This window comes from Haliotis rubra, unplaced genomic scaffold (genome assembly GCF_003918875.1).
Source record: "Haliotis rubra isolate DU_JTF1 unplaced genomic scaffold, ASM391887v1 Scf366, whole genome shotgun sequence".
Classification (NCBI taxonomy): domain Eukaryota; kingdom Metazoa; phylum Mollusca; class Gastropoda; order Lepetellida; family Haliotidae; genus Haliotis; species Haliotis rubra.
The window spans coordinates 700,613-728,000 of NW_025767042.1; the positions used below are offsets into that span (position 1 = coordinate 700,613).

General features: G+C 39.1%; 1 protein-coding gene and 1 long non-coding RNA gene across 4 annotated transcripts in view; one reads left to right on the forward strand and one right to left on the reverse strand.

Moving 5' to 3' along the window:
- The window catches only part of LOC124285694 (cyclic nucleotide-gated cation channel beta-3-like), a 239,839-nt gene that overhangs the window by 37,605 nt on the left and 174,846 nt on the right, over positions 1-27,388 (reverse strand). For 2 of the 3 annotated variants that reach the window (XM_046721972.1, XM_046721971.1), the window contains 2 exons: positions 2,925-3,019; positions 2,824-2,886 (listed from right to left, as the gene is read on the reverse strand). In XM_046721972.1, coding sequence (XP_046577928.1) covers positions 2,824-2,886; positions 2,925-3,019 — 158 coding nt within the window. Of the gene's footprint in view, positions 1-2,823; positions 2,887-2,924; positions 3,020-14,268; positions 14,375-27,388 lie in introns of those variants that run through there. The other variant, XM_046721973.1, reaches the window with a different exon arrangement.
- On the forward strand, positions 10,209-27,159 carry LOC124285697. The gene is made up of 3 exons (XR_006900867.1): positions 10,209-10,219; positions 10,773-10,783; positions 27,051-27,159. It is a non-coding gene; the product is annotated as an uncharacterized LOC124285697 (long non-coding RNA).

Consider the following 27,388-nt stretch of genomic DNA (forward strand, 5'->3'; position numbering starts at 1 on the left):
AACAAATTTGCCCCAAAATGTTGTATTGAAGTCAACTAGTGTATTTTCATTGGAACAGTAATATTTTTAGTGGAAACGTCTGCATGGCAAATAAATCTAACTTGTCAATTTCAGTAAAAAGATACAGTTGTAGCTGATATCCTGATATTTTCCTGCTCAGGTGGCAGTGATAACTGCATCAAGTACGGTACAGATTCAAAGCAAAGCATCACATGCAAATCAAGTGTAATTTCAGAAAATAATGCCATACCCACTTACTCCTACAGCTACACTGACATTAACCAACAAACATTGAAAAACCATTCTCATTTTGTTGAACAATAATAATGAATTGCAAATTGAAAATATCTAAAACAAATGCAAAACAAAATGGCAGAACTGAGTGATCTTTGATATCAGGTTTCTTAATCCCACACTTTCATAATCCACGTAAATGGTGCTGTCAGATGCTAGATCAATACTTGAACCTTCTGTAGGCTTCTATAGGAACAAGTTTTAAGCCTGAAACCACTGCCGTTTGATTAAAAGTGACCCACATCTACCGACATACGACATACAATCTATCCTTGACAACGACGTCAGACAGCTGCATCTCACCTTGCCATGGCGATGTTCAGCTGATGTTTACCACATGTCATTGTTACAGTTATCCGCTGTCTCAGCTGGAATACTTTCCACTTTGTTCATACTCATAAAACACGTGTGTCCATTTTGTCAATACGTTCAGTTTAGCTTCCTTCAAATGACACAAACAATTCTACGCTGGACTTCAATCCAATCGGAGAGCAGTATTAGTGTGTGGGCTTCACGACAAAGCGAGCTCAATACCTAAATCTGTCATTAAGGTCCTTCCATTTCCCGAACAGCCAAACATCATAGCCCACGGGACAATCAAGAACCGGTAATTACTTCAGTTGGGTGATCGACACATCGGTCACTAAATATACTCACTCTGATACTCTAAGGTATCTCAGATTCTGATAACGTTTATTCCTGACATTTCCTTTGCCCAAAAAATATAATTCGATCAAAGACTAGTGCTTAGGGAATTTGGAGAAACAAGTTTTCTTAAGGAATTCAAATTTGATTAAATGTTCAATTCAAAAAGCGATCCATAGCAAAATTAATTCGGAAGTCGTGTCAATCTATACCAATTTTAGAAATCAATAAGCGATAAAAAGATGCTTTTTTCACAAAATCAATAAAAGTTGTAAGAAACAAAACCTGAACGAATAGATCAGATGACTGGTATAAAAATGACATGAAGTGTATAGGATTTAGCCTCAGGTCTCTGAGAAGCAGAACAGACCAGATTAAGAAATTTGAATCTCGATATAACGATCTGGTTATCAGGGTCATCAGGACACCAGGTGGTCTTCCCTACAGAGACTTATAATATCAGAGATATGTCACTACTCCCCTGACAGCTAATGATATTTAATATTTAGACTTAGTTATTTATATCCTGAAACCATGATATAGAGGACAGTTTGAAGTTTGACAAATCTTCAGCATCAAGTGAATGGCGGTGTGGTTAAAGCGTTTGTTCGTCATGTCAAAGACATGGGTTCGATTCTCCACATGGCTACAATGTGTGAAGCCTATTTCTGGTGTCCCTGCCACAATACTGCTGGAATATTGCTAAAAGCAGCATAAAACCCAATCCACTCACTCACTCACTCACAGAGTGAGGGGCTGTGGGCTAGCCTAGTGGTTAAAGCGTTCGCTTGTCAAGCTGAAGACCTGGGTTAGATTCTCCACATGGGTACAATGTGTGAAGCCCATTTCTGGTGTTCCCACCATGATATTGCTGGAATATTGCTAAAAGCGTCGAAAAACCACACCCACTCACTCACCCACTCACAGGGTGGGGGAGGGTGGGGTAGCCCAGTAGTTAAAGTGTTCGCTCACCGGGCTGAAGACATGGGTTTGATTCTCCACATGGGCACAATGTGTAAAGCTAATTCTGGTGTTCCAGCGTGATATTGCTAGAATATTGTTTAAAAAACAGTGTAAACCCATCCTGACTTACCATCAAGTGTATGGGTTTGGCTTACAGACATGGGCATGTTGTACAGGTGCAGTCTATGGCCAGCACCAAACAGTAATTACTTCTCCCATTATTGTAATTGCAAAGAGGAATCAAATTGTGACATTGCAATTCACATCAGATCACAATCCCATCTGTCACTGGTCGACCATGATTACTCATCCGATAACGTTTCATGATAAACATTCTTTATTTTCAATGCACAGCTATATTACCAGAAGATTTAGTCTGATAAAATGAGTGTTGAAGTTGACTAGAAAGGGACAACAGACAGTTTGAGATCTGGCACCAACACTCAAAATACACACTTATTTGATTTCTATCGTGTTCAGCCCAAAACGTACCGACACACATAGTTTAAATATTGTCATCCATTATCTAAATTGTTGTGAAAGTGAGTAAGCGAGTGAGTGAGTGAGTGAGTGAGTAAGTGGCAATGTCTTCCAAATTCATGGTACCACTAGGAGACAAATATACCAAATCTGATCCTGCATTCCCAAAATGCAAGTTGTACATCTTTGAACAAATATTGTCTCCTCTTCAGAATGACAGGAATGTTAAACATTCATTTTTATAGTGTTTCCATGGGAACAAAGTCATGCACTAGTGGAAGTACTCATGATACTATAAATAGTATCTCAGCAAACAATGTTGCATGTTAATAATTAAATTACCAAGGCTGACCAACAGATCCAATTAGTCGCCTCTTCCGACTGGCATAGGTTGCTGTTCTAGACTAGAATCTCTAGGGAGGGGACAGCTATGTCACTGACCTGACTTGGCATCTTGACTGGATACGGAGGAAGGTGAAGGAGGCTGAGTTGTCTTTTCCTTGACTGGATGCGCTGGAAGGTGAGGGAGGCTGAGAGTCTTTTCCGCTGGGTCCGGCTGGAGTACGCCCGCACCAGTTCGTGCATACGCTCACTGAGCGTGCTGCTGACATTGGACAGGCTGTTGGAGTTAGTCAGGCTGAAAACACAAAAACTATACGTTATATTTGGGATTACATTTACTGAGTAAAGTATAGATTTTAGTACTTTTGTTAGGGTGAGTCCTATCTGGTATTCTCAGAGTCAGGCACCTAATCGCCAGCACACAAAGTCAGCCATTGAACCCACTCAGCCACCGCAGCTTCCAGAAAATGGAAGTTTGACAACTGGTAGTCTAGATCATGAACTTCGTGTACCCCTCTGACAAGTGTAAATTGGCATGGTTCCCACGGACGAAAGCTATGAATACACACTGACATTTAGAGTGAGTGTGTTAGTTTAGTTTTATGCCGCACTCAGCAATATTCAAGCTATGTGGCGGCGGTCTGTAATTAATCGAGTCTGGACCAGACAATCCAGTGATCAACAGCATGAGCATTGATCTGCGCAATTGGGAACCGATGACATGTGTCAACCAAGTCAGCGAGCCTGACCACCCGATCATGTTAGTCGCCTTTTACGACAAGCATAGTCACCTTTTGCTGAATTAAAATTTATTGTATTTACAGCAGTCAAGATGCTACAATGTTGAAAATTAGAACATTGTTTCATAGACAATGACATCTGGATACTGGTCACATGTATTTTTGTCCCTTCAGCTGTCCAGACACTTTATAAAATATGGCAGGGTGTAGTTTCTGTTGAAACTGAGCTAAAGATTGCTTACATCAGCAGTACTACTTGATTCAGCGTGTGGATTCTGAGTAAAGTACAGCAACTTTTAAGTGATGAACTAGTCAGAACTCTGGCTTATCATATACAAATGCTTTTAGACACTCATGTTCACACTGTTTGCAGACTTATTTACAGAAAAAGATCCTATAGACATCATATAGAAAAAAGGAGCTTATGGGATTTGGTTTTTGATGAAAGCAAATCATATCTTTTTAGTGTTCATTACTTAAAGGAGTTTAAAAAGTTTGGTTCCAATCTGAATATTAATGCGAAAGCTATTTTTAGCTCAAAATCCAAGATGGCCGCCAAAATTTAACTGGGAACTGAAAAAGTTGCAAAACATGGAACAAAACAATGGTTTAATATCAAATACCATGCATATTTGGTTAAGGTATATATTTATCATATGCTGTAAGTCACCAGATCGTTTTAGTTTGCTTTTAGTCTAAAATTTACAGCAAAAACATATTTTAGTTCTAAAGATAATGATGATTCATGTCACGATGATGAATAAAAACCCTATTTCTGAAAAAACCCATATATTTTATATAGAACTAGTACGATATGAAAAAGGAATATGCTCCTTACCCTGTTTAACAACATTAGAAGAGGTCTTACAATGAAACAGATCCAGAAATAATCATTTAAGGCCTTTTCTCTTGATCAAACATGTTGCGGTTGCCATGACCTGACTATAAAAAGTTCAAGTCAAACTGTCTTTACTTCTAGTATACACAATCAATTTGGTCGGTCATTCAATTTAATGAAATTAATGTGAGTAAAACTCATGTCCAATGACTTGAATGTTTGGTGTTTCATATCAGTCACTATCAGAGTCAGTGTCAGAAACACTGAACTGAATGGTGAATACATTTTCACAAGAGTCAGCCCTTGAGCATGCACACATTTCGGTGCATGGGAGTCTGTTCTTGTGACATACACAGAGTCTGGTGGAACATCTTGATGCTGTGCAGCCACATTTCACCAGTTGAATGATCGCTGCAGGAGCTGGAGGAACTGTTGTGGTGACTGGTTTGAAACCATCCTCGGTTAGAGTCCAGCCATACTTTTCGGGGGAAGGAAGTTCAATGTTGGCGCAGATGGCATTATGCCAGATATATGCTTGAAAGTGTGATCTCAGTATGGCTGGTTGTAGTGCTGCAGCGGTTGGTGGAAGATTTTCTGCTTGTGCTTGTTTCTTTGTAAACAACCACCAGCGTGCTTTTGAAACGCAATCAAAGTGTCCTTGTGGAACATACAACTTACAAACATACTTCTCTAGGGCAGCCAGTGTCTGATCAGAGGGCCAAACTGTGGTACCAAGTTGTGCAAATGCTGATAATGTTTCATCATTTAAATTCTGCAATGCCCTCCAGCATAACTGTTTTCCTTTTCCAGAAAACCTTCCAGTAATGTCTGCCCCAGAGAATGCATGAAATGCAGGTAATGCAGCTGCCTTGTTTGGCCCCAGTAATCCAACAAGTGGTTCCAGTTTGATGATCCTGTGTTTCTCTTTATTGCCTGTGATGAAACACGTGTCCTGGCACAGATCAATATAATGTCTAATTGCCAAAACGAAAACATCAGTGTCAGGAGAAAATATGTGAACTGTGGTTGCACCTGCCCTTGTCGCTTCATGGGCATGGAGAATTAGCTTTGTATCAGCCTCCTCTTGATTGCTTGCAAGATGAGCAACATCTCTGTGGCAGGCATCAGCTTTGTCACTCCATGCAACAACTAATTCTTTTCCCAAAGTTAGAGGATGGTTGAGTAGTTTTCTTGCAAGATATGCTGTAATCTCATCCTTTGTCTGTGTATGAGCCAACAAGTTTTGCATGCTGATCCTACTGATAGATGTTGTGTCTGTAATGTGATATGCAACAGCAATATTCCCACCTTGCCTTCTGTTCCTAGTGGACATTTTCAGGGAGTTTGAAATGTCGTATCTGTCAAACACCAAGTGAACCTCATCATATTTAGCATACTTTTGCCAATGCCTGTGAGCAAAATGGTCTGCCATGTCTGAACATGTCCTTACCCATGTTGGTTTGTCAAGTGATTGTAGATCTGCCATCCCATCAACTATGGCAACTTGCCTTTTTTCACTTGGATCTTCTGATGAAACTTCATCACTTGTGGCATTCCTCTGTAGATTTTCCAGGATGGACATCAAATCACTTTTTTGATGTGGTGTGCAACAGAGTACCATCAGCTGCAAACAGAGATCTAGGAACCACGGAGAATTCAAACTTGCCAATTGCCTCCTCAAGATTAACTTCAGGTCTTGCTTTTGAGACAATTAGTAGCCGGGCAAATAACGCTCTGTCTTCGCGGAGTTCAATGACTGCTTTTTCTGTTTTCACCTGCACCTTCTTTGCAGAGGACGACCACATTTGTAGCTGTAATTTCTTCATGGGTGCCCACAAATTGACGTGTTCATTTCTTATTCTCTCACTGACAAAGGTTTGAAAACATTCTTCACCCACCTCTGTTCTCCTCTTGATGTCCATTTGAACATGTGATGGCATCACTGCCTTTGAGACCAAGTTGATGAGTTGCCCATTTGGTTGTTCAAGACTGAAAGGGTTAGTAAAATCAGAGATGGTTTCAATCAGACTTGTCACATTCTTTTCTTGTTGCTTCAGTTTAGCTCTAGTGTTTTCATGATGATGAGTAGCTTCAACTTTCACTAATCCTGCCATTTTGCGAGCTTCTTCAGCCAAACATGCCAGTTCAGGAGCTGCCAGAAAAAATCTGTTACGAGCTGCTGTGTTGAGAGTAATACCAATGAGTCCTCCAGATACTTTCATAGCACGGTTTACTTGTTCCAGTGCATGGTCCGCTCCAATTGCACAAAATGGAATTGTGTTCTTATTGACAATCCAGTTGCCCTTCATAAATTCTGACCAGATATCTGGATCTCTCTCAGAGACTGCCTGCATGTCTGCTAGATAAACTGGGATCATGCGTGCATAGTTCAACTTGTCATGGGCAAAGAAGTGTTTGACAAATATCTGGGTTGTCTCAAGATGCAGTTTCCAGTCACCAGAACGAACAGCTCGTATGTAGTTCAACATCTCTATTACCATTTGCATGTACTGCAGCATGGCATTGGCGACTGGCTTCCTGTTCATTTTTTTCTCAAACATTTTCATTTCATAGGTGATTTGAAGTGACTCAATGGTTTGATTGAAATCATCATGAGCAGTTTTCACACTCTGTGAATCTGCATTCTTGCAAGAAGTGTTTATAGCCTGGGCCTTCACTGTGCAGGTCTGTTTAATGTCTTCTTTGTCTTCAAAGAAAGCTTCCCCATACAGCATGAACAATGCCTGCAATGTGGTCAGATGAGCCTGTATGGCACGTTTGACATGTTTCCCATCCAAAATCTGTTCCACTGTTACTGGCCCATAGAGGTCTGCCTCAATCCAAGACATATCTATTCCACTGTTTTCTATGAAAGATCCTAAAGTACGCAGCTGAGCCATAACTGTATGGAGTTCTCCTGGTCGGAGAATGAGGTGTGTGCAGTCATTTCGAGACATCTGTAGCTGCTTTGCTGGTTTGTAAAGTCCCATGTCAAGAGTGATCACAGTCTTATGTCCTTCACCGACAACTTTGGTGGAGATGCCCTGAGCTTTCTTCAACACAGTCAAAAGTGTCTGCCATTCATGTGCAGGTGCAGGAATCAGTGGAGGGTACTGACACCAGTCACTGGCATTTCTCTGCTTATCAAGGAGTTGTAGGCTGACCATGTTGGAGTATAATCTTCATCTCCGGGGTTTGGTGCCTTGGCCTCTTCTGCTGACTCCAATTGTAGCTCATCCATTTCTTGAGACTCTGTATTGATTTGCTTATCATTATTTCGACATTTCAGCCTTGTCAGGGTCTTAGCAAAAAGCCATGTTATGTCACTTTTGTAGTCACTCATTTGGCGTCTTTCTTGCATCAGGGTAAATGTGGCCTCAGCAGGCCTTGATGGCTTCAGTGTTTTTGGCATTTGACATCAAGTAGTCTTGTGATAGTGCCTGGCAGATGTTCAATTGAACGAGCACTTGCTGGGCCATGTAGCTGGATTCTTTTGAGATCATCATTTGGCTGACATTGTTGATACACTGCCATAATAGTACCATGTAACGTGTGCTTTCCATCTGGCGTATCTTCAGCAAAATCTACATTATCAACTGCAAAGAATATGTGTCGGCCATTGACAATGTTGGGTGGCACATACACTTCTTCCTGTTCAATTCTGGCTAAAGCAGCATTTGCAATCTGGGTTTCAAGTCGAAGTAGTCTGTCATAGTCAACTGAGACACCAAATCCATGCAACATATTGATCACTTTCTTACAGCGTATTGCTTGGCGAATAGCAATGCCAACTGCTAATTGTTGTGGCATTTCTCGGTGGTACCTGACTACATCAGATTTTGATGCACACTGGCGATCAGATAGACAGAAAGAAACAGGTACATCAGCTTTATGGTGTTGCATGTATGTAGATAGCTGTTGCACTGCTGGTCCCCAATCCACAAAATGTTTGTTGCATTACAAGCTACCGTTACTCCATAGTTTATCATTGGCCTACAAATGACAGTACTACGAAGGTTTAGCTAAGATTGGGATCCGGATCTCAACTGCTTGAATTTTATCTCTGCTCTATGCTAAACACCCTGCACCCATCCATTTGCCATAGCTCTGTTTGGGCCCTTATTTGAACACAGTTAAGCTATAAAATAAAATTACTCTAATTCTGGGTTAGAAAAAGGTGGAATTGAGGCAGTGAAGACATTCAGGGTATTTACCAAATTCAACGAAACTTGATGACTCTGCATAATAGAAAATACTGTTTTCAATATAATAATGGGAGAAGTGTGTTTTCAACATCCATTGAAAATCAGATTTTATGACAATATAGATGACCAAAAAAAGTCAATATCAAGAAATTCTTTCAGATAATTTCATTCTATTTTCAATATTCCAGCTATACGGCGGCCGTCTGTAAATTATGGAGTCTGGACCAGTCAATCCAGTGATCAACAGCATGAGCACTGATCTATGCAATTGGGATACGATGACGTGTCAACCAAGTCAGCGAGCCTGACCATCCGATTCCGTTAGTTGCCTCTTACGATAAGCATGGGTTACTGGAGACCAATTCTAACCCGGATCTTCATGGGTCTACATTGAGGAATACCAGAAATGGGCTTCATGCACTCTACCCATGTGGGGAATCGAACCCAGGTCTTTGTTGTGATAAGCAAATGCTTTAACTACTAGGCTAGTCCACTGCCCTGACAATTCTTAGATGTCTGCCATGATGGCAACACCATACACATGATTAGGGAGCTGACAACATTATTAGAATAAACGGATGAATCTGGGCTTTGAACCCATGACCATATGATTTTAGTGCACCTTAGCAATGCACCTACAATGTGAATCGCACCTTAGCCTACTTGGCCACTGATGGCCCCTGGTCACAAAGTTCAAATAAGTCTGTTCAAGATGTTTGATCATTCCAGTTTTTACTCCGTCAAATCCTTGCACAAAAACCATCATACAACGCCATGCAGCCAGACATTAAAGAATGGTTTATATAAGAAGAAACTGCCGTTGGACATAAACGTCCTTCCCTACAATTGTGAAAAAAGACCAAACCTCATCTGTTTGAAACAGAAAAGTAATCACTGGAAAAGCTTAACAAAAAATATCTGTAGGATTATTTTTCTGTGAGGGCCTGCAAAACTTGCTTAATAATCAGAGGAAACCTAGTCTGCCAAGGTTTTGGTTCCTTTGTCAATCACAGTAAATGCCAATCAAATATTTAACCTCCTCTTAATGTCAGCCATATTGATTTTTCTGAATGTGACAAAATGCAAACGACATTTCAACTCGGCTGATCACTTTGATCATATGGTGTACAAGTTTTTGAGTTAAAGGAACATCTAAGTACCTGATCATTTCTGAAAAATAAGACAAGTGACGTAAGGGTTAGGGTAAGACTATTTGTTCAAGGAATTGAGAGTTTTAGAGATATTCCCCTTTACATATTGAGAACATCTTTACTCCGATTATGTGAATGTGATATACTAGTATATCAAGGCAGGTGACACCAGAAATGGGATTCACACATTGTTCCCATGTTGGAAATCAAACCTGGGTCTTCAGCGTGACCAGCAAATGCTTTAACCACTTGGCTACCCCACCGCCCCTTGAACTCAACCAATCAGAACCTTCCATCCCATTTAACTCGGGGAGATAACACAAGATAAGTTCACTCTGCCAACACAATCTGCATTGTGCCAGGTACAAACAAAGCACTTCTAAGGTATTGAGATTGGAGAGACAAAATGGAACCCAATCTTCCTGTTTTCCTGTGTGTGGGAGAGCTGGCAGAGCCATCGTCAGCTAATGCAAACATGGTCTTTGTGCTGCCTCAATCTGACAGCACCCGAGAAACTCCAGTATGTCTCAGTCCAATGTCATCTAAACTAATCTACACTTTGTCACTGAAATGACAGACTCTTTACGCCAGCTGAAATTAATAAAAGGTTTCCTGTGTGAAAGTGGACAATTGATCGATCAGCTTCAATTTAAAAAGACAATAACAGCCAGCTCTGATTTTTGTAACACTATATCCACTAAAACTGAAACCTGTTGGGACTAAACTCATTTTCTTCTTCAATCACTCAGTCTGTTGCATAGGGCGATGAAGCAAGAAAACAAATAAAAACCAATATATCATCTTCGAATATGGATTGGTCCTTCACAGAGTAGAGGTGAGAGAGTGAGTTTGGCTTATCACTGCTTTATACAGAAGGTTTGTATGCTTGGTGCAAATGTGTGTCCCGTACACACAAATGTAGAGAATGGGTGCAGGAAAACATTCACTGTATCCAGGTGGACACACAATATTATCCACTGTACCTACAACACATCTATGACTTTGTTAAGTGTTTGGTTGTTTCTTTCAGAGCAGTTACATGCATCATTTCATCCATCAGTCCACATGATCAATGATTAATTCCAGCCTCTAAAGAAATTATCAAAACATACAGTTCTCTACACAGTTATTTTACTCACAAAGGACCCTTAAAACTAATGATTAGGGGTCCCTATGTTTGGGAGTCCAAGTAAAACCCTGTCACAGTATTCCAATCATATAAGGAGAAACTTTATGGATGAACAACTTCTCTATTTAGGTGATGCGATGTTCCGATACAAATTCTTGTATTGATTTATTCCAGGCTCCAAAGAAATTATCAAAACATACAGTTCTCTACATCATTACGTCTCAGGACTAGGGGTGTCACGATACACCAATCTCACGATACGATACGTATCACGATTTTATGGTCACGATACAATACGTATCGCGATACATAATTTTCACGCCTTTTCATAGCATTACCTTACCGGCAACGTACACGCTCGCTGATTGGTCCATCAAAATAGTCTAGCCAATCACAAAAGCTGTTAGTTTCCAACCTATTTCTAAGTATAGCTAGCTACATCTATTTATCGGAGCGGTCTCGTATAATTTTACTATCAAGACTTTGAAGGAGATGGATATAGCATAAAAATTTGAATCGATAAAGTTTTAAAATAGGAATCGATACACGCAAGAATGTATCGCGTATCGTATCGTCAGTAAAAATGTATCGATGTATCAATACATTCGCGTATCGCGACACCCCTACTCAGGACCCTCATAACACCTGTAAAATAACTAATAATTAGGGGTCCCCAGGATCGAAGTAAAACCCTGTTACAACATTCTAATTATGTTACAGTATTTCACCTTGATGTGGGATGAAAGGTATGGTTTACGGACAATCCTAGTAAAATCATCAGGGCGAACCATAATTTGAACCCATGATCACAGAATACGGACACACATCTGCACAGTGAACTGCAATGTCTTTGATAGTAAGGATAGGGCCTTCAGAGAGTAGGGTTAAATGAATAATTGATCAGTATTCAAATTATGTCAGATTGTGTCACCTTCATGATGGATGAAAGCCGAAAATAGGTATGGTATGTACAATCCAGCAAAATCATCAGGGGAGCCATAATTTGAACCAAGAAAAAAATCCTGGTCTGCACTAGAGTACTAATTTGTACAATGAATTGCGGCACCTTCGATGTGTGAATTAGGCAGTAAAAAGGCAGATAACAGTGATTTATCCATTAGCATGTCAGTATAAGACAAAACTGGTTGGACACCTATAACAACAAGCACGTAACAGCTAATTACAGATGATCCAGGATTTGCTTGCTTCAACCTCACTCCTGGCAGATATTGATTTCTTTCACATCAGCCAGCTAGGCAATGTAGATACAAGGTGAGTCTCATTTTAACTTTATTTGCAGAAAATAAATTGTCCACAAGAATATCAGCTACCAATGGTTGATATATACATCTAAAAAGTCCCTTTGAACAGTAATTTCAGATGAAAGTTTTATTGTCAAACAACATCAGTGATGTCTTGAAATCATATGCCAGTTGACATCGTAAATGGAAATATGTGGGGGCACAAACATGAGATCTTCCACCTTGATCATAAGGCGACCACATTCTTCTGGGACAAGAATCTTACCTTATATGTGGCAATATATAATATTTCCTAAGATGATAGATCAGAGTAATACAGCACATGTGAGTTGATGTGTATGTTGACAACAGGGCACCAAGTATCTAGGATTACAATCTAGATCCTGACACAGCAAAGGGAAGTAACTGCACAGCAGAAACTCACAGTGACATCTTTTGATGTTTTTAGCTTGGTTTATTGCTGCTTGTAACAATATCCTTCTTATCATCACATGAGTTTAGTTTTACGCCACACTCAGCAATATTCCAGCTATATGGCGGCGGTCTGTAAATAATCGAGTCTGGACCAGACAATCCAGTGATCAACAGCATGAGCATCGATCTGCGCAATTGGGAACCGATTACATGTGTCAACCAAGTCAGCGAGCCTGACCATCCGATCCCATTAGTCGCCTCTTTCGACAAGCATAGTCGCCTTTTACGGCAAGCATGGGTTGCTGAAGACCTATTCTACCCGGATCTTCACGGGTCGCTACTGTGGAAGGATGCCCAAATGTGAGATGATGCATGGAAAGCACTGGTTTGAACATGTTCCATGTCAGAATCAGTGCAACTATAATCATCAAAATTGAATGATAGCTGTCAGTGAGTGCACAAGAACCAATAACATCTGTCATTGTTAGATAATCATTAACAATCATGTCTTTTCACAAAAATACATCACCTGAGGTGACATACCTAAAGGTGCAGCTTGCAGAAATTCTGCCATGTTTACTGGTATCAAAAAGGTTGAAAATATTTTTTATGATTCTGAGTAGGTTAAAAATATATACAAAATAACAATAATTACACAATAAAAAAACAGCCGGTAAAAAAATGATCATCTGATATATTTGAGTATTTAATCTTTTGCTCCTTAGAATTGATTTCACTGCATTTTCACCATTTCAAAAGTCCAAAGTTGAGAGTTGAAATATTATTTCACACAATACTAGTTTCAAGACACAAACATTATCTTTCAGTGTGTAAGACTTGACTGAACCAATGGCCCTTTTCAGCCTTCAACATGTTAAGCTGAGAGGGCCTTATTTTCTAAACCTCAGTAGTTTCACTTCAAATCAATCCAGCACAACAATTGAGTGCATTTAAGTATAAGAAATGGTGCTGACCTGAGTCAATTGAGGTCACACCTTTATGGTATTACGGCTTGATTAGATCCACTAACAGTTAATTGTGTTAATCAAGGAAAACTTACCAACAGAAAAGAAAGTTAAACAGAATACCTACATACAAAAATATTAAGAAACAGATGTCAACACATAAAAGATATTCAAAATCGCCAGCAAAATTGCATTATCGATTCTAGAGTAATTATGACCATACCTTAAAGTAAATTTCCCTCAAGCATATCACAAAATGTATGAAACCCAAAAGATTTAGATACAGCTTTTTGAGAAAGGAGGGGTGCACAGTTAATTTTCACCCATTTTCACAAGAGTTTCAATGGTCATTTAATAAACTTTCAAGACAAAATGGGTGTGCAACACAAACACACACACCCCCTCTGATCCGCCCATGTACTTCACTGAGAAAGTGTAACCTCAAACATAACATATATTAACAGTGACCACTCCACAAAAAGCATTGTGTTTTCATAGCTTTCAGCCAAGGAAATACACCAATTTACACTGGTCAGATGGGTACAGAAAGTATGTGATCTGGATTACCACCAGTAGTTAGACCTCCATTTCGTGGAAATCAGTGGGTGTGTAGTTTGTATCACTGACTTAGTGTGCTGGCAGTTAGGTTCCTCATTCTGAGTGAGGTCTCGAATCCCAGGTTGGTCTCAACCCCCAAAAGTACCAGTGCACTTTGCTGAGACAGTTAATCCCAAATATAACCACTTCCACATTAATGGCTTTAAATCCCCAATACAATATATTAATGCATCGATAATATTCATTAAAATATTCATGATTGAATCAATCAAAGAAACGAACCAGAGTATCGCATCTAAGGGGATCAGCAGGTCAATTCTGGTCAAGTGAAGTACGACATCAATGACTTGGCATGCTCTAACATTTGTCAAACATTAACTTGGGTTATACCTAGGACAACAAGGGTCTGAAATGGAACTGCCCAGGTAATTACTTCAACACATCCCAGCTCACTGTGCATGGAAAACCCATGATACAGCGCAGTTCATTCTCTAATTAGGGGAGGCAGCTTGACTCTCCCCACAACCTTCCAATCAAACATGGAATGGACTAGTCCAGCATACTGACAACTTGTGTTTGCACTTATGAAACAAGTACACTGTGCTCCAGTCATCAAAACGACAATAAAATCAATAATGTATGTTGAAAAGACAATATTTGTCATCCAAATGCAAATACAGGAAAGACTTCCACCCGTATCCCCCCTTAAATTTCATTCTAGTCGAATCATATCACCTAAATATATATATTCCTCACCTGGTAAGGATGAGTTTTAGCATGTTTCTTTAATTGTATCTTAACATACTGAAAGACATATCCAACTTTTAAAAATGCCACTTAAAGAAACTTTTCCTCATGGTTAAAATTTAGGGGGATACGGGCAGAATTCTTGCCCAAATACATTCTTGAATATGTCGAGTAAAAACACTATTGCCATCAAGTAGATCAATCATGCAGGTTCTATGTGTGTTGATGAAGAGACTGACTATTAACAAGTCTGTGGTGTGGTCTGAGAATTTATAAAAAAAGGGGGGAAAAATCAAAGAAAGAGCAAAAACATGTTATTAATTGTGTGTCCTACTCCGAAATTAAACTGTATGCTAAAAAAATGATAGTGTGAGAAAGATTAAATTGTTCAGTACAGGGAAATGAAATGCAGGTTTTTAAACAGTGGCTGATTAAAAATTCTATATTTACACATTTCATCCCATCTCCAAAAACCTTATGTATTACATCTTGTTTTTATTACATTTACATCAGGATCTATCTGCCTCTACAGCTTCATATAGGAAGTGCCACCCTGGCTCCATCATTAATACGCACAAAATGTCTCAGTGTACTTTGATTGGCCATCTATTTTAAGCTGCAGTATCCCTGTACTTCTCCGTAGAACTATTTTGATATTGCCTCGTCTCCACACAGAGCTACCAGCTTCACCATGTTTTCCTAATAGATCCCTGATCCAAATCCACATCCCACTCGATATACTTCAACTAAAAGCACGTCTCATGCCCTAACGACAAATGTTACATGATTCACTTCCTTAGATACCAGCATTCAAATATAAGTATTTACATTTCAGTCGAGCAGCAGTATATTTACTTCCAAGTTTGAAACCAGACTGGTAGTAACCCAACCCCCTTGATGATTCCAAACCAAATATAAGAGGTGAGGTGAAATTGGGTTTAGCGTCGTGCTTGAGAATATTTCGCTCATATGACGACGTGCATGCGTGTGTATGTGTATGTGCGGCTGCTTGTATTAGCCCAGACTTAAGCTGGTTTTATAGTGCTAGCCCACTGAGATACCATGCCACAGTGAAGTAGAAATACCCCACTCAGACACATTATACTGACTCCGAGCCGACCAGTCCTTGTTGTACCCATTAATGCCGAGCGCCAGACAGGGACCAACAAGTACCATATTTTAACGTCTTTTGGTATGACGCGGTCGGGGATCGAACCCGCGACCTTCTGCTCTCCAGGCAGACGCTCTAACCACTACACCACGGAGGCGGTCCCAAATATAAGAAAGTTGAATGAGCACACGATTGAAGACAAGTGTTTCAGGATGCAAAAGGTGTTTGCTTTTTGTGGGAATATGATTCACATACATTACTCAAGGTTGTTAGCAAGGAATGATAGAAATCGGAATCTAGTAGGAAAACACTATGGGACAGCCCTCAGCTCTTTGTGACCAGATGTCAATATAAGAATCGTTGATAGGGAGCAGCAGAGACATAGGGCTATGCCAGCAGAGCTATTTTAAGCTACATGAGTTTAAACTTGGATTAAACATTGCTATGGTTGCAAGGGTTTTTATCATACAGAATAGAAATATAATACCCTGGACATTCAAGGATACACACATGAAGTCTGCCACAATTAAAAACGCAATAGATACTTTTTTCTTTTCTTTTTTCCTTTTCTTTCTTTCTTTTTTTTGGTTCAAAATTAGAATTTCTTTTTTTTTCCTTTTCTTTGTTTTTCTTAGTCAAATATTACAGAAAACGCATTTCACGAGTATTTACATTATACATTTTCTGGATTCAAACATTTTTTAAAATTTATGGTGGAAGCCTGTAATCTGCTGTTTTCTTTTCTTTACTTTTTTTTACCTTGCTTTAAATACACAACATATGTAAAAAAAATGTATAAAGATGGGAAAGAAAGGAGGGATAAGGAAAGTGAGATAAGAAAAGATAGAATAGATACTTTGATATCACACAGCACTGAGACTCCCAAATCTGAGTGTAACAACTTTTGTTGGGGTTTACCTTGACTTACAAAACGTAGGGTCCAGAACACCCCAAAATACTGATTTTAAGGGTCCTTACAGGAACTATGAAGGTTCTGCAAAGTAAAGACTTGTGATGTTTGGAATGCTGTAAGATTTTAAAGATCCCTTGAATACAGGAGCTTTATATTTCTATTACAGTCCGTTGGGGTTCAAATGAGAACGATGACCAACTGTTTGTCACCCCTTGGTGTGAAGCATGAAAATAGAACAATATCACACAATACTTTCTTAACAACTTTTTACATAGTCGATAATAAAATGTCAGATTTCAGATCCTGTTGGGTACAGAAGTTTCAGGACTATGTGTCTTATTTATGTTTTGTGCACTTATCAATATTTCAAGTTATTTAATCATTCATCATTCTCATTTGAACCCAAACGGACAGTAGAATTTGGTACAATGAGTATTGTTGTGTGTCATTCAGGATGCAATCAATATTTATTGCATCTATTTTATACAAACGAGCATCATGGAAGCACATTTCTGCATCCCATTAAACCCTGGTTTGCTCCTATTGTAGATAGTTCTTATCCTTAACGACCAACATATTTCTGTGCTATAAGAAAAAACAGGTTCAACTTGTGATTCAACCCTTCAACTGAGGATTCAAATTGGGCCGAGAGATGAATCCTGTGAATTGTTCTTCGACAGAACAAACACACATAGCACAAAGTCATATCGTTAATGATTCTTCACTTATAGCCCACCTTGTTTACTGAGGAATAAGGAATGTGTTTTGGGAAGGCAATTTCTTTGTCAAAACACTGTGGGTTGATTTAATGTGAAAACTCATCCGTCTTGTGTTTGGATTCAATTCATGTTTTATTGTGTCTGTGGGAGGGTCCAGGTAATCTATCATTTGTTTAATAACACAATACAGCGGAATAACCTCATTATTCCAGCAGGTTAACTTATGTCAACGCCCACTGGTTCCTGATACGCGTTGTCTGTCACAATATTGGCTGACGTCATTCAGCGCTATGGTATCTACAGCTCATAATAAGCAAACAGAATACTCAGACTGAAGTTGACTTGTCATAACTTCAGTTTTGTCCCGTCTTCTTTACAGCAGGGCAGTGGGGTTTGGAAAATACAATTTGGGTTACTTTAGAATTGTTGTTTTGTTTTCATTCCACTGCAAAACAAAATGGTGGCCTAGTGGTTAAAACGTTCCCTTACCATGCTTTAGACCATGTTTGATTCCCTACGTGGGTGCATGTGTGAAGCCCATTTCTTTATAAGCTGTTGTGACATGGCTGGAATATTACTGAAAGCAGCATAAAACAATATTCACTCCATTGTTTCAGTTCAGTATAAGATACACCATCAGCAGTAGTCTGTCTCACAGTCCTTGAACCACATTATTTTATCCCACAAGTAAGGACTAACTTGTTTACTGTAAAGGTTTGCCAATGGATTAAAGGGACCCTATGCTTGACAAATTGGCAGTACCAGGAAGTTTCATTCAAATTAAACATCTCTGGTTTCAATACAGTATCATTCACAGAAAAGTTTCAACAAACAATTGCTTTTAGATATGAACAGTGTACACTAGCATTTATGTACATTTTGTAAAAATGAAAGAGAAACTATTTTACATATATTTTGTTGTAGTCCAATAGTAAAAAAGTGGGGAAACAAGTTTTATGATTCTATTATGTTATGTAAATTGTATATAAATGTTCATTTGTATGTATGTTGGTGTATACACATCAGCTGTGACATACTCAATTGTAAATTGTGAATTTGTACCCCAAAGTTTTAAATTAAAAAAAAATATATTAAGAAAGTTTCATTCAAATTGTTCGATCATTACTTTGCTTGAAACAGCCAGGGTAGATTTTCTGCCTGTCTGCAAATGGAGGTTAGTTTCTAGGCAGAATCATTTCAATGATGTTAAAAGATGGCACTTGTTGCCACCCTGCCTGGCTCTCTGCATTAAGGGGTACTCAGCACTCAGCTAACACAATCATACATTCATGCATATAATCACGAATGCATTGCACACTGCCAGGCACTCACACACAGATAGCTAACTAACACAATCATACATTCATGCATATAATCACGAATGCACACACACTCGTACGAATGCACACAGACACTCACACACACAGATAGCTAACTAACACAATTATGCATTCATGCATGCAGTCATGAATGCACACACATTCACACACAAGCTACATACTTACACACAGAACTAGATAATTTTGGTGAGCCAATTTTAGATGTACATTATGAACCCGGAACCAAATGAATCAAATGACCTGCCTGTACTATACATTTGCCACAGATAATCCAATCCGCCATCACATATAAATTCTTGTTTCTTCACCTGATCCTATCCCTATACTGGCACTTCCTGTCACTAATCGATGCCTCAACACAGGAACAAATAAGGCAGCATCAGCTCACATTCCGCTTTTGTTTTTGAGATAATCCGGCTTTCCATCAACACAACGCTGACCCTTCACGACAGGTTCCTGGGAAATTCATGTATACCATAAAATTGCTCACTGCACGACAGCGTTTAATTGTTGGGCTTGCCAAATAGGAAGTGGAGCTGTGACAGAAAGATGACATGTCCTTCAACAGTAGGGTTTGATTATGTCCATCATAGCATGAAGGTGATTGAGAAACGTAAAGCGGAATTGGAATTATTCTGTCAGATATTGTACATGTAAATGTTGTTTAAACACACAGTATTCCAGAGGTATCTGAAAATACTTGACATACTGATGAGAAGTTGCCACAATTAAAAGTTGAAAAATATGAAAATCTATCTTGCTTGATCAACTTGACTATCGATAGCCTGAAGAAGGTATCACCTTAGACTATCGATAGCCTGATCTAGAAGCCATCACTACTGACTATCGATAGCGTGGTCTTGAACTTATCACTACTGACTATCGATAGCCTGATCTAGAACTTATCACTACTGACTATCGATAGCCTGATCTATAAGTTATCACTACTGACTATCGATAGCCTGATCTAGAAGTTATCACTACTGACTATCGATAGCGTGGTCTAGAACTTATCACTACTGACTATCGATAGCCTGATCTATAAGTTATCACTACTGACTATCGATAGCCTGATCTAGAACTTATCACTACTGACTATCGATAGCGTGGTCTAGAACTTATCACTACTGACTATCGATAGCGTGGTCTATAAGTTATCACTACTGACTATCGATAGCGTGGTCTATAAGTTATCACTACTGACTATCGATAGCGTGGTCTATAAGTTATCACTACTGACTATCGATAGCGTGGTCTAGAAGCTATCACTACTGACTATCGATAGCCTGATCTAGAAGTTATCACTACTGACTATCGATAGCATGGTCTAGAAGCCATCACTACTGACTATCGATAGCCTGATCTAGAAGCTATCACTACTGACTATCGATAGCCTGATCTATAAGTTATCACTACTGACTATCGATAGCCTGATCTAGAAGTTATCACTACTGACTATCGATAGCCTGATCTAGAACTTATCACTACTGACTATCGATAGCATGGTCTAGAACTTATCACTACTGACTATCGATAGCCTGATCTAGAAGTTATCACTACTGACTATCGATAGCCTGATCTGGAAGCTATCACTACTGACTATCGATAGCCTGATCTAGAAGTTATCACTACTGACTATCGATAGCCTGATCTATACGTTATCACTACTGACATTTGATAGCGTGGTCTAGAACATATCACTACTGACTATTGATAGCCTGATCTAGAAGCCATCACTCCTGACTATCGATAGCATGGTCTAGAAGCCATCACTACTGACTATTGATAGCCTGATCTAGAAGCCATCACTCCTGACTATTGATAGCATGGTCTAGAAGCCATCACTACTGACTATCGTTTGCATGGTCTAGAACTTATCACTATTGACTATCGATAACCTGATCTATAAGTTATCACTACTGACTATCGATAGCCTGATATATAAGTTATCACTACTGACTATGATCTATAAGTTATCACTACTGACTATCGATAGCCTGATCTGGAAGCTATCACTCCTGGCTTGTGACTATTGCCTTCACATAGCCTGAAATACTTCCAAATGGACTGGAGTAGAAGAGTCTTTATCACATATTGACAGCCAGCCGGTGTACTTCACTGCATTACTGGGCCAATCTCTCACGTTATTACAAATTAACACTTGAATGACTTCCTACCACTTCTGTCGACCAATACAGCAAGTTATTGCAGCGTTATTCACTTGACCGATTTGATTCTCGGTTTAGTATGATCATCCAAGGCTCTTTAACTGTTTTTACACCAGCACATGGAGAATTTACTGACATTAGAATCGGTGGGTCACTCAGGGGGCAACATTGGTTTAAATGAACATGGCCTAACGGGACTGCAGCCAGCTCTCAGCTCAGGGACGTGATGGATGCAGAAACTAAACATCCTCGTCAAAATTTGCCGTATATGACCACGATAAGCTGAATTTTTAGGGTAAAAAAAGCAGTCTGTAGAAGGGGGTCAGCTTATATACAGGTTACACTTTCGTCAAACTTTTTTCCAGGGGGTAAGAAATCGACATTGTATCGCTTTGTGTGAACGAACATGAGGAAAACAACTTTGTCAGTAAAGATGTCAAATTTGCAATTAAACTTCACTAGACAAGATTATATATCTTTTCAGTTCTTGTTTGCAAAGAACATGTTTTATTACGAGATTGTGTAACAACAGGATTAACTTGTGTAATTCAATATGGATTTGTTGACACTCTATTTCCAATGACTAATCACGATGAAATGATGAGTGAAAGTTTATGGCTTGGCCTATCTACGGAACATACAATTTTGATACTGATTTTAAGGATCAAGTTAGGACCTCGGCTTATCTACAGTAATATACAATACATATAAAAATCAAGTTTTGAGTAAATTTTTAGCTGACATATAGATAAATAAATAAAGCTTTGTATATATGTATGGTTGCTAGTTTCTTGTAAGTCAATATATTTTCTTTCACACTTTCATACAACTCACTAGTTATGGCATTTAATGAGTGAGTGAGTGAGTGAGTGAGTGAGTGAGTGAGTGAGTGAGTGAGTGAGTGAGCAAGCGAGCTAGCATGGTTTTACGGCACTTATTCTAGCAATATTCCAGCAGTATCAGTGAACACTTCAGGTGATCTATACCATTTCCAGTCAGTGAACAGGAAGGGTTTGTTAATTTACAGAGCCAGTCTTTCAAAACACAGAAAGAGCAACAGAATTAATTTGTCTAAGTTTTAATATTTCCACTTCTAAGACAGGAGCACTGCTTGAAAGATGACCATCTAAATGCCAGTCAAGAAGAGAGTAGGTAGGTCATATGGGCCCAATCTCAGTGAAAGTCTAGACGTTTTAATCAGTTCCTAGAGTAAAGTGAGACATTGTCTCTATGTCATTTTGGTGATCAGTTGATCTAGATCATATAACTTTAATTAGCAGACCAATATAGTTCTGTTTGAATGACCTCACAGATTCAGCAAGCTAACTGGCCAAAGGTAGATCTGTCTAGTAGCTATCTGTCCACCTGTCAAATTATAGAAGCCTAAATTGGTAGTTCTTTAAGTTAAGTTAGTTTGATGCTTTTTGAACAGTATTTCAGTAATTCCACGCCAACTTTTATGAGTGAATGAGTGAGTGAGTGAGTGAGTGAGTATGGTTTTACGCCGCTTTTAGCAAAATTCCAACAATAGCAGAGCTGGGGACACCAGAAATGGGCTTCACACATTGTACCCATGTAGGGAATCAAACCCGGGTGTCCGGCATGACAAGCCAATACTCTAACCACTAGACTACCCCACTGCACCTTATCTACTAGGAACTCCCCAGGTTCTGCAAGTCTCATAGGTTTACCTCTTTGGTGAAACCCCAGGCACGTATATGGTGCCGACTTACTAAACAGCAATCCGAATCATCTGAGGGCGGTTGGGTAGGTAAAGCGTTGGCTCGTCACACCGAAGACCCGGGATCGATTCCCCACATTGGTACAATGTGTGAAGCCCATTTCTGATGTCCCCCGCCATGATGTTGCTGGAATATTACTTAAAGCGGCATAAAACTAAACTCTCTCACTCACTCACTCTGAATCAGCTGTGATTCAAACCCATCACATAACCTACTTGGAATGAAGCAGTGGACTTGTAAACACATTAAAATAAAATTTAAAAAACGAAGAAGAAAAGAAAAAAAAATCAGCATCATCAAATATGGTGATTATTTTGCATCTGTAATGTTTGATTTAAATAACCCAGTAAATTACAGACACAGATACTGCTTTCAATTACACATTCACAATGTTTAATTCATGAATGACGAAACAGAATGTGGCATACTCATTGTTAAATCAGCTCAAAACATCAGTTCAATATAACAGAACAAAGCCAACATGACATTACTGGCCTTTTTCTGAATATGGATGGAATCTGTAGAAAATTCATGTCTACTGAGGAAGTTCAGCAACAGATCCATACACAAAGAACCTTCCTATAGCACTTGGACAATCTATTGGTTCCATACACAAAGAACCTTCCTATAGCACTTGGACAATCTATTGGTTCCATACACAAAGAACCTTCTTAAAGCACTTCTACAATCTATTGGTAACAGCATTCGCTTTTCACCCAAAAGAGTACCCAGTTTGATTCTGAAATGTGTGATTGCATTTCTCATGTTTCAATATTGCCAAAAGAGACACAAGTTATACTTACTAATCTTCATGAAATATAAATCAATTTGGTTTAGACCTTTAGAGTGAGCGAGTGAGTATGGTTTTACGCCTCTTTCAGCAAAATTCCAGCAATATCACATTAGGGGCACTAGAAATGGGCTTCAAACATTGTACCCATGTGGGGAATCGAACCCAGGTCTTCGGCAGGACGAGCGAATGCATTAACCACTAGATTACCCCACCGCCCCTAAAGCATTAGAAAAATACCTTTAAACTTTCCCATATTAACTTAAAATTTAATCTACATTAATGAAAAGTGCTGCATAATCATAACTTCAAAAAGCCATTTCAGAAAAGTATTTGCACTGTTTCAAGTTAACTATTTAAAATACAAAGTTATAGAAAATCTTGTGAACAGCTGAATGACTTGTACTTACATAACTTGCTTCGTGTGCAGCATATTCTTGATACAAGAAGAAACACTCACAGATCTTAGTCCACCACCATGCATCTTGTGGTAGAAGAATCACTCGCAACACTTTCAAATATCTCAAAATAATATTTTCGGATCCAACTACGTCAATAACTATTCCCTGAAGACTAACACGTTGGCTATTACTACAATCCTATAAATGTGGACGCAGGGAAGGTGGGATGTGACACATCAGACCAAGTGCACATGCCGTCAACTTCTAATGCCACTTATTTGTTGCCACTTTGAAGTGGCATATCGACGTTTGAAAAAAAATCCCTTTCACAAAAAGCTTCAATTACTTTACATCACAAAATCAAACACAAAAATCATGTCAAAACTGCTTAACATTTACAAAAAATATGTCTTGAAAGGTTCAGTAGTACCAGTCGTAATAGACTTGATGAAATGTCTACCTTGAATATTGAATGTCGTGTATGCTTCGCTCATGGTGAAAAATCAATGCCATCTTATCTGTAGAAGGACACATTGATGATATAATCGATGTCAGCAGACATCCTTAACAGACTGTCCACCGTTCTCAATAGTGACAAACTATGACTCACCCGTTTTGAGGCACTGGAAGAGTTTCCACCTCTCTCGGACATTCTCCATACTGCGACTTTCACGTGCCATCTTGATCCTGTCGGTATCATCTACGCCATCATTTATGTAATCCATGTGACTGAGCCTTTAATTTTTTATCGTGTTAAATCTGAACATTTCATCCCTTTTTTCCCGATGACATTCAGTGGTTATAGCTAGTCAGTGACTTTAATCGTCCATGCTATTATCCTTATGTCAGCAGATTGCGCTTCAGAGGGTTTCGTGAGGAGCCTCCATATTCGTCAAAAGATCCTGCCGAGGCAATCAAACATGGCTGAGTTTTGTCCACACTCTCTCAAAAAAATGTCTTTGATGAACCAACAGCGCACCCTTTGGCCTCCAGACACCATCAAAAACTGTCAAAACCCAACCTTCTTCAGTGTCACAGACCCAATACGTGTCAACCATTGACAAGACGATTCTTAAATTACGATTTTCAATATTGACAAACGCAAATTAGTTTCATCAAAACGGGACGTGGTAACACCATTAGCACCTTGTGAAACATCTCTGGATGCCCATCAACAATTGGATCTGTGTTGAACAGACCTGAACAACTCGGCATGTAGACAGACCCACAGATACCCTCAGGAAGGGCAGACAAAGATGTGGAGGGCTCCAGACCACTTAAACTCAGGTCAGCAGAAAATATTGAAAATCAGATCCTTCTGTCAAATAAAGACGAGGAAGATGGACATCCTGCATGTCCTTACCATCGACTTGAACCTCTCTCTTCCTAAGATGAAACTCCTGTGATAATCTCCATCATGAACGTCCCTGATTGACATAACATGGCAGTTTGGGTGTATATTGCTAAAAGATGAGCTTTGATCCAAATAATACCAGTACAGGGCTTACCCTTTCTCATCAAATCAAGCCAAACATGAAACAAACCATGTTGCATAATGAAACTAACTGATATGAAAGATCGTGATTCACATAAACCACATTAAGCTATTTCTGATCGGAGATGATCAGAGATAAAGCAGATAGAAGGCCGAACATGCCTGGAAATGTACAACCCTTTGTGTACATGACATTGCCTGACCTGCTGCCTAAACAGGCTAATTGGGCATTTCTTTACTGAAACTTTTTTTAATCAAAATGCAAAAATGTCCGCTGTCAAAACTTTTCTTAAAAAGTTAAACACTTTTCCTTTCAGAACAAACTTTTCAGATTAATGTTTCCATGCAATCCCTACACGATACTATGACGTTACTGAAATGAGAAAAGTACAAAACTCAGGTAATGCGTGATCTGTTGGATCTTCTACATAAATGAAAAGTGCTGCATGTTCTTATCATCAAACAGCTTTATGCTAAGTGAACAGTCATCGATCGATACTCATATCTTTAAAGAAACACTGCATTTAATTAATTCTACAAGGTATTCCACAAAATACTCATTTTCAAAACGAAATGAAGTACTGGACAATCAATCGCCATCAAAAAGCAGCACAATATTTTTTGGTCTTACTGTAAAATATTTCATCAGGTACTGACCAGACTCATTAAAGGAAACCATCTGCTGGCAAAAAGTCATCTAGTCTGCATAGTTTCATAGATCAGCAGCCAGCCGAGCTATCAATTCCCTCCCAATAACGTTTACGCTATAGAAGCCATTCAGTGAAAACTACCAATTTCGGCATGCAATGGTTAACCTTTAACACTTTATTACATCAAAGAAAAGACGTCAACAGATGAACGCTCTACGCTCACCATGTCTTCACTGTTGCAGGAAGCTGGTGCACTGCAGTTCAATTTTAAGGGAAGCTCTGGTTTCAACATATTGGCAGTCCAACAAATTTGATATGTATTTTTCTATTACAATTGTATACCTGTATTCAAATTTGATCACAATTTAAAGTTATCCTTATAAAACAGAGTGAGTGAGATTAGTTTTACGCCGATTTTACCAATATTCCAGCAATATCACGGGACACCAGAAATTGGCTTCACACATTGTACCCATGTGGGGAATCGAACCTGGGTTTTCAGTGTGAAGAATGAACGCTTTAACCACTAGGCTACCCCAACGCCCTTTTATCAAACAGAGATACGTCTCAATTTCACACAGGGCATAAAAACAGCATTGGTAATAAGATAGGAAATTGGCAGCAAGTTGCAAGTTCAAGTCATTTCCTAAAGATATGTTACTAAGACTGTCAATGCTGTTAGGTTTGTTTATAGTATAGGGGCACCAATGTACGACAAATACGCTACAGTCATAAGCCTGTCAAAGAATAGGTTACAATAATGGACTTACATGGGTCAATCAAAAAAGAAATATGTAGTTGGGGTCTGACCTGCCGGCATGTGGCTAGTTTGATAATATTCACTGCAAAGCATTAAGCATACTACAGATGAGGTCTACAATGTAACAAGAAATCTTAAAGTTTAACAAATGATTCAAACTCAAACATATATTTATGTACTACAGGACTTGCAATGTTAACCAGAAAGAGTTTTTACTCGTAAAAACAGATGCCATTATACGTTTGAATATTTGCTACTACCACCAAGATCTGCACCCGAGGCGGCTCCACTCAGGCTCCCGCCCCAAGCTTCGACGCTCACCTCGGCGACCCTCCTACTCTCTAAGTATGAATTCGAAAATACATACCGGTATTATACATGTTTTATAGTAGTACATGTATATGATTGATGCTTCAAATTTGGTGGAGATTATTCAAGTAGTTTTAGAGTTATGTTCCGGAAACAATGGGAACGCTGAAAGGTTCGCCAAAAGGCACATCGACGCTGACACCGACGGAAACTCAACCAAAAACAATATGTCTCCCGACCCTTCGGGGGAAGACATA